This window comes from Schistocerca gregaria, chromosome 5, assembly GCF_023897955.1.
Source record: "Schistocerca gregaria isolate iqSchGreg1 chromosome 5, iqSchGreg1.2, whole genome shotgun sequence".
In the NCBI taxonomy this organism is placed as follows: Eukaryota; Metazoa; Arthropoda; class Insecta; order Orthoptera; family Acrididae; genus Schistocerca; species Schistocerca gregaria.
The window spans coordinates 187447585-187461396 of record NC_064924.1 but is presented as its reverse complement, the minus strand read 5'-3'; the positions used below and the strand labels follow the sequence as shown (position 1 = coordinate 187461396).

General features: G+C 45.6%; 1 protein-coding gene across 1 annotated transcript; it reads left to right on the top strand.

The window, feature by feature from the left end:
- The first annotated feature begins 1377 nt into the window (after positions 1-1377).
- On the top strand, positions 1378-11212 carry LOC126273284 (trypsin alpha-like). The gene is made up of 2 exons (XM_049976829.1): positions 1378-1743; positions 10796-11212. Exons 1-2 carry the CDS (start codon positions 1378-1380, stop codon positions 11210-11212), a joined length of 783 nt encoding a protein of 260 aa, XP_049832786.1.
- The last annotated feature ends 2600 nt before the right edge of the window (positions 11213-13812 follow it).

Here is a 13812-nt window from a genome sequence, read left to right as displayed (position 1 = left end):
ATGCCCTACTTGTACTTACCTCGGGTTTGCGGCTGGTTGCGACGGAGGTTCGAGTCTTTGCTCGGGCATGGGTGTGTGTGTGTTTGTCCTTAGGATAATATAGGTTAAGTAGTGTGTAAGCTTACGGATTGCTGACCTTAGCAGTGAAGTCCCGTAAGATTTCAAAAACATTTGAAATTTTTTTATATTTTCCTCAGAATATAGAACACCTTGCATCATTTTACATTATCGATCACATTTTTAGATAGAGAAACTATATCAGTGTTTCTAAATGTTTCTTAAGTTTTTCTTCCATAACCAACTCAACTTTAGAACTACCTCGCTGGTGCGAAACTGACAGTTACCTAACGAATCCTCAATTTTCTGTTCCATTCTTCTTTTTAATACTCCTGTAAGACATTTTTATGCGATAATTGTCGCATTTACCTTGCTGCCTTCTACATTACATTGGTCGACATTTGTCCAAAAGCTGATGGTATCTCTCCGGCCTCTTAGATGCCACAAACGAACTTGAATAGCAGTTTGGTTGGCCCTCCCCCTCCTCCCACTTCCCACAAATGATTTCCGAAATTACCGAGTGGGGTAAAGCAATAGTTACCACACAGCACTCTCATTCGGTAGGACGACGGTTCAGACCCGCATTTGGCCATCCTGACTTAGGTTTTCCGTGATTTCCCTACATCTGTTAAAGCAAATATCGGGATGGTTCCTTGGAAAGAGCACCGCCACTTTCTTTCTCCATACTTCCTCAGCCCGAGCATGTGCTCCGTCTCTAACGAACTCATTTTTGACGGGAAAATAAACATTCAACTCGTCCTCCATTTCGGAAATTCCGAACGAATGTTATCCATCTCTCCTGCCTCCTTCGAGTGAAATTCTTCTGAAGGTCCATTAAACTGTAATACTTGATCACTATGTCATCCAATTCGATTGCCATTTCTTTTTCAATCATGTCATCAGAAACTTCTCGCCATCGTAGAGGATTTCAATGAGGTCTTTGACCTATATCTCTTCTGCACTTAACAGGGGAATTTTCAATGTACTATTAATGTTGATTACCTTGCTTTTAGTTACATTTAATTACGTTAACATCAAAGGCTTATTATTGATACGCAATCATGACCATTTCATAATGATTTGTCTGCTATCTAAGTGGTCAAGGCTGACATCTGAGGAGTTTTAATATCGAGTAAGATAACGTCATGCAGTATTGTCGTGCAGTGATCAAACAGAATGATCTAAGGGAAGGCGCGTGACTACTCTTAATGTAGGACACCTATTTAGCGAAGAGATTTTTATCAGCGTTAATGAGTCCGTCCCACTCTTAAATATAAGAAGATCCATAAAGGAGTGTACGTAGCACGCCCGTGGTCCACCATGCTCCAAACGCTCATTGTAACCGTGTGCGTGTTAGCTCAGGGCCTGGGGGTGCCCACCAGGGCGCGACCCGTGCTCTTCAGCCAGGGTCGGGTCATCGGAGGCAGTGATGCCAGCATCTCTGACTACCCTTACCAGGCATCGCTGCTGCAAGATGGCTCCCATTTCTGCGGCGCTTCCTTCATTAGCGGGACCTGCCCTCTCACTGCCGCCCACTGCGTCTCGGGTACGTCCGCGAGCAGGCTGGGTATGCGCGTAGCCACGACGACACGTGACAGCGGCGGCAGCGTTCACAGCGCGTCCTCTGTTACATGGCACGAGAGTTACAATTTCTACACAAATGACTACGACATCGCAGTAGTGCAGGTGAGTCTGCTCTGTAGCGATTATTCTCTTGCTGTTGCGAACGACATGAACATGTTGGTGGAAAGGGTTTATACACTACTGGCCATTGAAATTGCTACACTACGAAGAGGACGTGCTACAGATCCGAAATTTCACCGACAGGAAGAAGATGCTGTCGTAACCAAATGATTAGCTTTTCAGAGCATTCACACAAAGGTGGACGCCGGTGGCGACACCTACAACGTGCTGACTTGAGCAGAGTTTCCAACCGATTTCTCATACTCAAACATCAGTTGAACAGCGTTGCCTGGTGAAACGTTATTGCGATGCCTCGTGTGAGGAGGAGATATGCGTGCCATCAAGTTTCCGACTTTGATAAAGGTCGGATTGTAGCCTATCGTTACTGCGGTTTATCGTATCGCGACATTGCTGCTAGCGTTGGTCGAGATTCAATGGCTCTTAGCAGAATATGAAATCGGTGGGTTCAGGAGGTTAATACGGAACGCCGTGCTGGATCCCAACGGCCTCGTATCACTACCAGTCGAGATGACAGGCATCTTATCCCCACGGCTCTAATGGTTCGTGCAGCCACGTCTCGGTGCCTGAGTCAACAGATGGGGACGTTTGCAAGACAACAACCACCTGCACGAACAGTTCGACGACGTTTGCAGCAGCATGGACTATCAGCTCGAAGACCATGGCTGCGGTTACTCTTGACGCTGCATCACAGACAGGAGCGCTTGCGATGGTGTACTTAAGGACGGACCTGGGTGCACGAACGGCAAAACGTCATTTTTTGGAATCAATTCAGGTTTTGTTTACAGCACCATGATGGTCGCATCCGCGTTTGTCGACATCGTGGTGACCGCACATTGGAAGCGTGTGTTCGTCATCGCCATACTGCTGTATCTCCCGGCGTGACGGTATGGGGTGCCACTGGTTACACGTTTCGGTCACCTCTTGTTCGCATTGACGGCACTTCAGATGTGTTAGGACCCGTGGCTCTACCCTTCATTCGACCCCTGAGAAACCCTACATTTCAGCAGGATAATGCGCGACCGCCTATTTCTGGTCCTGAACGGCCTTTCTGGATACAGCAAATGTTCGACTGCTGCCCTGGTCAGCACATTCTCCAGATCTCTCACCAATTGAAAACGTCTGGTCAATAGGTGGCCAAGCAACTGGCTCGTCACAAAATGCCAGTCACTACTATTGATGAACTGTTTTATCGTGTTGAAGCTTCATGGGCAGGTGTAACTGTACACGCCATTCAAGCTCTGTTTGACTCAATGCCCAGGCGTATCAAGGCCGTTATTACGGCCAGAGGCAGTTGTTCAGGGTACTGATTTCTCGGGATCTATGCACCCAATAGAGTAGAGTCTTGTCTTGGCGGAGCATACTCTGTTTTGATGAGAAGCTTCAATTCCTAATCAGACTTGCTGAAGGCTTACTTAGCTTCATGGGAGAGCCTCTCTTTAATAAAAGATGGACTGGAGGGCGTTAGTTGGACTGCAGTAATATTTATTTCTTGTAAGGCATGCTTCGCAAACTATGTTATGTAAACAAAGAACAATGAAAAGACACAAGACATTATAACAAATGCCCAAAAGAAAAAAAAAATATTGTAGTAAACAACTGATAATTATAAAGAAAATAATAGAAAATTCACAACTGGATATTACAATTGTTAATATAGTCAATGACATCTGCTGTCACCATCAGAAAATCATTCTGACATCTCTCATGTATGGTCATCTTATGTGTGAGACAGTATGTCTTTCAGTAATACAACCAAAATTTCTGGGAACTGTCATGTTCCACTCATGAAACGTAGGGTAGCTCAACGGTACAACAGTTGCACAGAAAAAATGGACGTCTCCAGTTCAAATCTCGGTCATGCACACAGTTTTAATATGCCATGAAGTTTTACATCTTCTGCAGTTGGCCTTTCCTAGTTGATCGTGTCTCACGTAGCAGTCGTTAACTGATTGGTGTAGTTGAATAGTGTGGCTTTTTTCGATGTTCGGTTGGACGTTTTTGAGTCCACCACTTGTTGGGTTGAAATTAATGGTTGCCAGGTTTTCATTAATTCCCTTGCTTATTGGTAACTATGGATTTTGAAGAATCGTGTACTCTGAAACAAGTGCAGTAGATCTCCGAGTGGCAGAATGTGGGATATGGCTTACAAATGGTAGACGGAGGGCTCCCTGTAGCTCTAATTGTACCCCATATTTGATACCCCGTGTGGTTGACTTGGACGTAGACCAGTTTGACACGTTGACTATTAAGGAATTCCAGAACGTAGTAATCCGTTGTGACGCTGTAGAATTGCCACAAAGTCCCCATACGTTTTGTAGTTTGTTGTTTCTGCTCTTGTTGTAGTTCGCAGCTTTCAGGCGATTAGCGAAGCAAGGGATAGTATCCAGATTCGAAACAAAATTTTTCCCGGGGTTTAAATTGTCCTTCATAGCGCACGATGTATAATAGAAGTCCGTGAATGGTGCCTCCAAAGTATTACCTGGATAATAGCAAAAACGGAACACTAGTCACCCTCATTTGTTTTGGCGCTGCACAGCTCCGCGGAGAACGTTTCATTATAGTTACGAGAAGGATATCTTCACATTCTGGTTTTGTAGTCATATAACTCTACAAAATGAAGATGTGTTTTTAGTCTGAGATACTCACTGCCACAGCAGTTATTCTCAGGAGCTACTGAATGTTCATTAAAGAATACTTAAGGGTAGCATAGACGTCATTTATCATAACTCACTGAAAGAAACCAGAAAAATAATCGTCTGTTTACAGAAATCCTTTTGTTAACAACGTTTTTGCTGTGGTTTTCAATCCGAAGATTGGGTGAAGCTACTCTCCACGTTAGTCTATCCTATGCAAGATTTTTCAGATCTGTATAAATTCTAAATCCTAAATGTATTACATCCTGCTTACTATTATCAAATGTTAAAGTCCGTTTGTAATTTCTACCGCGTGTCCCCTCCCCACATCACTCTCCAATCGTATAATGAATCATTCTAGATGTGTCCTCTTAACATACCTGTTTCTCCCACACATTTCTCTCGTTACGGATTTTTCATTTCATAGAATTACCAATTTCTGTTGCCCATAAACCATCCTCAGATCTGATTGTATGTATGACAGGGTATTATCTTCTGACGTAAGACATAAATCGTGCTGGTCTCTTTTCACTGGTAAAACAGTATCTGAGGATGGTAAAACCGAAATCGGTCGTTTCTAAAAATGCAACGGATCTCAGTGGGCCGTAAAATCTGTTCTAAACGAAATTCTTTTAATTCGTTGCATTAGTCAATTTATTCAGTAAAATATTGCGAGAGATAAGTAGTGACTCACTTGGGAATTCTAGAATTTCTAATACTATATGACTCACAGTCGACAGCATGTAGCAGACATTACTCTCGATGCTACTCAGAGCAGGAATACCGTGGCTCCAGTAAACCCCTTAAAGAAAATTCCTTCGCGGGAACTTAGACGAACTGTTGTTCAAGTAAAGAAGTGCCACATTACGATGTTTTAGATGTTGATGCTATGTTCCAGCAAGAAACGTTTCATACGGAGTACTATTAATTTACTCAGTGCGTGTGGGAGCAAAATATAAACAAATTGATGAACGCAACTTTAATTACCGGCCCTGATATTTACGAGAGATGTATCTAAAGTAGAACAGTTTAATGGGAACTGACAATGACCATGGAATCGATCGTACCTACATCCACGTGTACATTTATACTCAGAAACCACTGTGAAGTGCATCACAGTACTTTCCAGTGTGTCAGTTACTAGCGCATTGGGTTTCTTGAAATTTGGTTCACGCAATGGAGAGTGGGAAGACTGACTGCTAAAAATAAGAGGCTAACAGGCCTTATCTTGCCTTCGTGATCCTTAATGGGAGGCAGTAGTATAGTATAGTAGTATATTCCTCACATAGAACTTTGTAAGGGATAGTTGGACACTACCTTCAAGTAACTTCCAGTTAATTTTTTCAGCATCACCGCAACGCTCACCCATGGATCGAACTTACGGGTGACCATTCGAGATTCTTCTCTTCGTATACCCTTATTATTGACTGTTAGTTCTGATTTGTACTTATTCTGCAGCCTTGACCAAGATTTTAAGAATAACATGTGTACTGAAGGTGGAGGGGGAGAAAGGGAAATTGCTGGTGATATCAGCAGCTTCCTGACATTATGCAAAATCAGCAGCGACGATTGAAAATGTGTGCCAGACCTAGACCTGAACGTATGACTTCCTGTTTACTAGGCAACTGCGTTAAACACTGCGCCACCGGATACACTGTTATATGTAAAACATTCTCGGTATTCTTGCCGCGTCAGTTCTGGATAAAATCTCGAACTTTCGACGATTACTTCCATCGTCATCGACAGGTGCTGACTGTCTTCACTGCTGCTGTGGCAGCCTTTTTTATAGCCCGTGGACGGCTTCTGATTGGTCGGTTTGTGATTGGTCGACGATTACGTTCTGCTGTCGCACACGGTGTCAATGTGTGCGCCAGTGGCGCCACCACTTCCGTTGGAACGTAAGTCTTGAAAGGAACGTCTCTGCTGCTTCTCTGCATCAAGCGCTCGTTTCCATGCACAGCTCAGATGGTATCAGTCATCGCGCTTAAAGTTCTTTTGGCTCATTCTTATTTCAACAGCTTCCTTAATGACAGAATCCCAGTACGTGGAGGTATGGGACTGATTTTTGTTTCATCGAATAACATTTTAATTTTGTTCATGAGGCTGTACTCTGCAATTGCCGATTTATCCAGTTCTCTATTTTTAATATGGCGTTGGTGTTCTGCACAGCGGTCGGAAACGATACGAATCGTCTGACCTATATAATTGCTTCCACACTCAGAGGGGATATTATAAACTCCAGGGACCCTGAGGCAGCGGTTGTTCTTAACAGGGCGCATCATCTCCTTAACTTTCTGAGGACAACGAAAAATCGGCCTTATACCTCGTCTACGTAGGACTCTTCCTATCTTGCTGGAAATCGCGCCACAAAAAGGATGAACCGCAATCGGTGTTTCATACTGTGAGTGTGCAACATTTTCACGTTTCCTTTTTTAGGAGAATGCTTCCTTATATCGCATGCTCCATAGTCATTCTTTCGGAACGCGTTCCTCAGATGGTTAATCTCGACCGTAAAGTGGTCCTCGTCAGAAACAGGTTTTGCTCTGTATACCAATGTGTTCAAAACGGCTCTCTTCTGAGCAGGATGTTGTAAACTCTGCGCACTCAGGTATAAATCGGTATGTGTCGGCTTTACGGTATACAGTGTGGCCAAGACGCCCGCCCGCCTTTCGTTGTACTAAAACGTCTAAGAAAGGCAGTCTCCGTTCCTTCTCCATCTCGACAGTGAACTGGATGTTCGAATGTATGCTGTTCATGTGTTCTATGAATTGTTCCAAAGCTTCGGCACCGTGTGGCCAGATCATAAATGTATCGTCAACGTAATGATAAAATGAGGATGGACGGAGGGGAGCCAAATTCAATGCAGTTTCCTCAAAATCCTCCATTAAAAAAGTTTGCCAGTGATGGAGACAACAGAGAGCCCATCGCCATACCGCCAATCATTTCATAAAATTTGTTACCATACAAGAAGTAGGTGGTCGTCATCACAAAATGGTTCAAATAGCTCGGAGCGCTAAGGGACTTAACATCTGAGGTCGTCAGTCCCTTAGAGCTTAGAAATACTTAAACCTAACTAACTTAAGGACCTCACACACGTCCACGGCCGACGCAGGATTCGAACCTGCGACCGTACTAGTCGCGCGGTTCCGGACTGAAGCGCCTAGAACCGCTCGGCCACAGCGGGCGGCTGTTAACCACACTCCTTGGCGCTACCTTCTTCCCACCCAGCACCACGACTTACCCGCAGTCCCTCTCCATGTCGTCCATGTTCGATAATTTTAGATTCCCGGTTGAGGTCGAACATAAGTGTGCGGCCGCTCTGACGGTTCCGGATTCATAGCCCATCGAGCTGTAAGGATGAGATGAATGAGTGATGTATGTTTTTTGGGGAAGTCATTCATATATACTACTGGCCATTAAAATTGCCACACCGGGAATAAATGCAGACCATAAACGGGTATTCACTGGAAAAATATATTATATTAGAACTGACACGTGATTACATTTTTACGCAATTTGGGTGCATATATCATGAAAAATCAATACTCTGAACAATCACCTCTGGCCGAAATAACGGTCTTGATACGACTGGGCATTGAGTCAAACAGAGCTTGGATAGAGTGTACAGGTACAACTGTCCAAGCAGCTTCAACACGACACCACAGTTCATCAAGAGTAGTCACTGGCGTATTGTGACGACCAGTTGCTCGGTTACCATTGACCAGACGTTTTCAATTGGTGAGAGATATGGAGAATGTGCTGGCCAGGGCAGCAGTCGAACATTTTCTGTATCCAGAAAGGACCATAACGACCATCAACTTGTGGTCGTGCATTATCCTACTGAAATGTAGGGTTTCGCAGGGATCGAACGAAGGGTAGAGCCACGAGTCGTAATACGTCTGAAATTTAACGTCCACTGTTCAAAGTGCCGTCAATGCGAACAAGAGGTGACCGAGACGTGTAAGCAATGGCACCCCATACCATCACGCCGGGTGATACGCCAGTATGGCGATCGCGCCAACACGGATGCGAACATCGAGAATCTGTAAAACAGAACCTGTATTCACCGAAAAATGACGTTTTACCATTCGTGCACCCAGGTTGAGTACACTATCGCTGGTGCTCCTGTCTGTGATGCATCCTCAAGGGTAACCACAGCCATGGTCTCCGAACTGATAGTCCATGCTGCTGCAAACGTCGTCGAACTATTCGTGCAGATGGTTGTTGTCTTGCAAACGTCCCCATCTTTTGACTCAGGCACCGAGACGTGGCCGCACGATCCGTTACAGCCATGCGGATACGATGCCTGTCATCTCGACTGCTAGTGATTCGAGGCCGTTGGGACCCAGCACGGCTTTCCCTATTACGCTCCCGAATCCATGGATTCCGTATTCTGCTAACAGTCATTGGATCTCGACCTCTCGACCTCCGCGATACGATAAACCGCAACCGCGATAGGCTACAATCCGACCTTTATCAAAGTCGGAAACGTGATGGTACGCATTTCTCCTCCTTACACGAGGCATCACAACAACGTTTCACCAGGCACCGCCGGTCAGCTGCTGTTTGTGTAAGAGAAATCGGTTGGAAACGTTCCTCATGTCAGCACGTTGTAGGTGTCGCCACCGGCGCCAAATTTGTGTGAATGCTCTGAAAAGCTAATCATTCGGTTATGACAGCATCTTCTTCCTGTCGCTTAAATTTCGCGTCAGTAGCACGTCATCTTCGTGGTGTAGAAATTTTAATGGCCAGTATTGTATTTTTAGGATGGGTCGCACGCTTGTTTTGTCTGTTTATGAGATGGATGTGTTCTCCTTGTTTGTTACCAAGGAACTGTACTTTGCCAATCTACACTCCTGGAAATTGAAATAAGAACACCGTGAATTCATTGTCCCAGGAAGGGGAAACTTTATTGACACATTCCTGGGGTCAGATACATCACATGATCACACTGACAGAACCACAGGCACATAGACACAGGTAACAGAGCATGCACAATGTCTGCACTAGTACAGTGTATATCCACCTTTCACAGCAATGCAGGCTGCTATTCTCCCATGGAGACCATCGTAGAGATGCTGGATGTAGTCCTGTGGAACGGCTTGCCATGCCATTTCCACCTGGAGCCTCAGTTGGACCAGCGTTCGTGCTGGACGTGCAGACCGCGTGAGACGACGCTTCATCCAGTCCCAAACATGCTCAATGGGGGACAGATCCGGAGATCTTGCTGGCCAGGGTAGTTGACTTATACCTTCTAGAGCACGTTGGGTGGCACGGGATACATGCGGACGTGCATTGTCCTGTTGGAACAGCAGGTTCCCTGCCGGTCTAGGAATGGTAGAACGATGGGTTCGATGACGGTTTGGATGTACCGTGCACTATTCAGTGTCCCCTCGACGATCACCAGAGGTGAACGGCCAGTGTAGGAGATCGTTCCCCACTCCATGATGCCGGGTGTTGGCCCTGTGTGCCTCGGTCGTATGCAGTCCTGAATGTGGCGCTCACCTGCACGGCGCCAAACACGCATACGACCATCATTGGCACCAAGGCAGAAGCGACTCTCATCGCTGAAGACGACACGTCTCCATTCGTCCCTCCATTCACGCCTGTCGCGACACCACTGGAGGCGGACTGCACGATGTTGGGGCGTGAGCGGAAGACGGTCTAACGGTGTGCGGGACCGTAGCCTAGCTTCATGGAGACGGTTGCCAATGGTCCTCGCCGATACCCCAGGAGCAACAGTGTCCCTAATTTGCTGGGAAGTGGCGGTGCGGTCCCCTACGGCACTGCGTAGGATCCTACGGTCTTGGCGTGCATCGGTGCGTCGCTGCGGTCCGGTCCCAGGTCGACGGGCACGTGCACCTTCCGCCGACCTCTGGCGACAACATCGATGTACTGAGGAGACCTCACGCCCCACGTGTTGAGCAATTCGGCAGTACGTCCACCCGGTCTCCCGCATGCCCACTATACGCCCTCGCTCAAAGTCCGTCAACTCCACATACAGTTCACGTCCACGCTGTCGCGGCATGCTACCAGTGTTAAAGACTGCGATGGAGCTCCGTATGTCACGGCAAACTGGCTGACACTGACGGCGGCGGTGCACAAATGCTGCGCAGCTAGCGCCATTCGACGGCCAACACCGCGGTTCCTGGTGTGTCCGCTGTGCCGTGCGTGTGATCATTGCTTGTACAGCCCTCTCGCAGTGTCCGGAGCAAGTATGGAGGGTCTGAGACACCGGCTTCAATGTGTTCTTTTTTCCATTTCCAGGAGTGTATTTTACCAATAATTATGTCTTTGTCATGGTTCCACTTCATATCTTTACAACGTGATACACCCATCAATTTGCATGCGTTTAGAGAGTGAATGCAGTAGCGAGATGAATGTTTCGCACCCGTTTTCAGATCTCTGACTCCTTCCCCCTGGGAGCTAACGTGCAGGTTGTGAGTCCCGCCGCCGCGAATTACGATCCACCTGGCGGCCTCGCTGCCACGCTGATTGGCTGGGGCTCGGTGCAGTTCAACGGCGGCGTGGTGGACACCCTGCAGAAGGTGGAGCTCAGCGCCATGGACCGGCAGGCGTGCCAGAGCTACATGGACTCGCCGCCGTTGCCGGCGCTCGAGGTGACGCAGCGCATGGCGAGCGCCGGCGGGGCGGGGCGAGCTGCGTGCCAGGGTGACTCTGGGGACCCACTCGCCAGCGCAGGGACGCAGATCTGCGTGCTCTCGTTCGGCATGTACGCCGCCTGCGAGAGCTCCGGCACAGTGTTTGCCAACGTCGGCCACCTGCGGACCTGGATTACTAGCAAGACCAACGTTTAGCCGTCTCATATAAAATACTCAAACACATTCACAACTCGGCTGTGTTACTCACCGTGTTTCCAAAGTCATAGGATTCGTTCTTCTGTTGCTGCTACGTGATGCCTTGAACAATCGAGAAAGAACATGCTACACCTTAAAGAAATCAGAAAACAAAAATGAAAGCGTCTGTTGATTCTGAAAGAATCACTTGTCAACACAAAACACAACGAATCTATTAAAAAAGTATAGATGACAGATAGGTTCATTACTTTTTCCTTTATGTGCTTCTAGTGTCCATAGGTACTTTTCAGTTACTATTGTAGGTACTTAAATAACATCTGTCTATGAAACTTCCTGGCAGACTAAAACTGTGTGCCGGAATGAGACTCCAAATCGGGATCTTTGCCTTTCGCGGGCAAGTGCTCTACCAACTGAGCTACCCAAGCACGACTCAAGCTCCATTCTCTCAACCTTACTTCTGCCAGGAAGTTTCATATCAGCACACACTCCGCTGCAGAGTGAAAATCTCATTCTGGAAACATCTGTCCAACTACCAAAAAAAATTATATCACTGTACGTCTTTCGTTTTATTGATATAAAAAACCCTAAATTGTCTGAAATTGAATCTATTTCCATTTTCGGTTTGCTTTGACGATCCAATATCCGTTTTTATTTGTATTTTCTGTTACCTGTCACATTTATTTATTTAAATTAGCGTATTGCGATTCATTCAAAGCACGTTTCCAATAACTGTGTTAAGTGTGTGCTGTTTTTGTCTGTGTACGGAGTGGCAAAACTGCCATAAGCTACCGTACACTGACCTAACCAAGCGTAGACTGCGGCAGTGTTCCTAGCAGCACTGATCACTTAAGATCGTAACCGCAATACATGTGCGTTAAGTGTGTTGCGTATCTACCGGCCGTTACTTCATTACGACCGACTTGTTTCCATAAGCGATCAGCGACTTAGTAAAGTCCCCTAAAAACTGCAAGTCGTGAACCATATAGAAACTGACGAAGTTGTGTAAAGGGGCGTGTAACTATCGGAACATTTTAGTTCTACATAGTTATTCTGCTGTACATTCCAAATAAACTCTATTGATAGCCAAAATGTAATTTTCAACATTTAATTCAGGATTTTGTTCGAAAATCGTAGATTTTCAACGTGAAGCAGACGAACGTTGTAGTAAAAATAAAATAACAATGCATATTTATGACATAGCGCTAGAAAACACAATTTCTTAAAAAAAAGTAAAGCAAAAAATACCTCAAAGCAAAGACATATCAATCACTGCTTGAATTATTCTTTGATCTTATATAAAGCATGCTACTGTTTTCATAAGCAACATTCACACTCACCAATAACAATAGAAACTACTTGCCTCTGATAATGATGAAGAACGACCTATTGAGTACAACACAGCAACAATAATTATATAAACTTTTTTTATATTTGTGCATGTACTGTACTTGCATCAAAAGTATTTCCTTTAGATGCATGAAGGCGAGGAAGTTAAGCTATAAACTATACTCCTGGAAATTGAAATAAGAACACCGTGAATTCATTGTCCCAGGAAGGGGAAACTTTATTGACACATTCCTGGGGTCAGATACATCACATTATCACACTGACAGAAACACAGGCACACAGACACAGGCAACAGAGCATGCACAATGTCGGCACTAGTACAGTGTATATCCACCTTTCGCAGCAATGCAGGCTGTTATTCTCCCATGGAGACCATCGCAGAGATGCTGGATGTAGTCCTGTGGAACGGCTTGCCATGCCATTTCCACCTGGCGCCTTAGTTGGACCAGCGTTCGTGCTGGACGTGCAGACCGCGTGAGACGACGCTTCATCCAGTCCCAAACATCCTCAATGGGGGACAGATCCGGAGATCTTGATGGCCAGGGTAGTTGACTTACACCTTCTAGAGCACGTTGGGTGGCACGGGATACATGCGGACGTGCATTGTCCTGTTGGAACAGCAAGTTTCCTTGCCGGTCTAGGAATGGTAGAACGATGGGTTCGATGACTGTTTGTGTGCCAGATCATGACTCCAACACGGATTTTCCGCTTATCGCGAGCGGTATCCTAAGCTACTCCGGCTATCCTAACACTTTTCCATTCCAACCCAAAGTCCCGTATGTCGTACATTACGTACGTCCATTATTCTGTCCATTATTCTAATGGCTTGCTGTCACCCACAAGAGGTCGAACTAATGACATCCGCAAGGAAGTTATTATTATTTCTTGTCAAGTCGCACATATTTATATGTGTGCTGTCTGTTCCTTCGGAAACGTTCGACAGAACAGACACTACACTTGTAAACAGAATTCTCAGTTAATTTAAAGAAATATTATCTTTGTATGTATCTTTATCATAAATGCCCGATGATGAGCGAAACACTCTTTAAAGGCCTTCCAATATGTTACAATAAGAGTAAACAAATGTGACTGGCAGCAGAAAAATACGAATAATTATGCCGCACCGTTACGATTGTAAGCTTAACTTAAATCGCCAATTTTAAAACCAGTGTAAGTTCTTACTTACCGAAAATCACTCACTGATTTTACTTAAATCAAGAAATGTCGTATGCTTGTAAAATTTTTGAGGTATT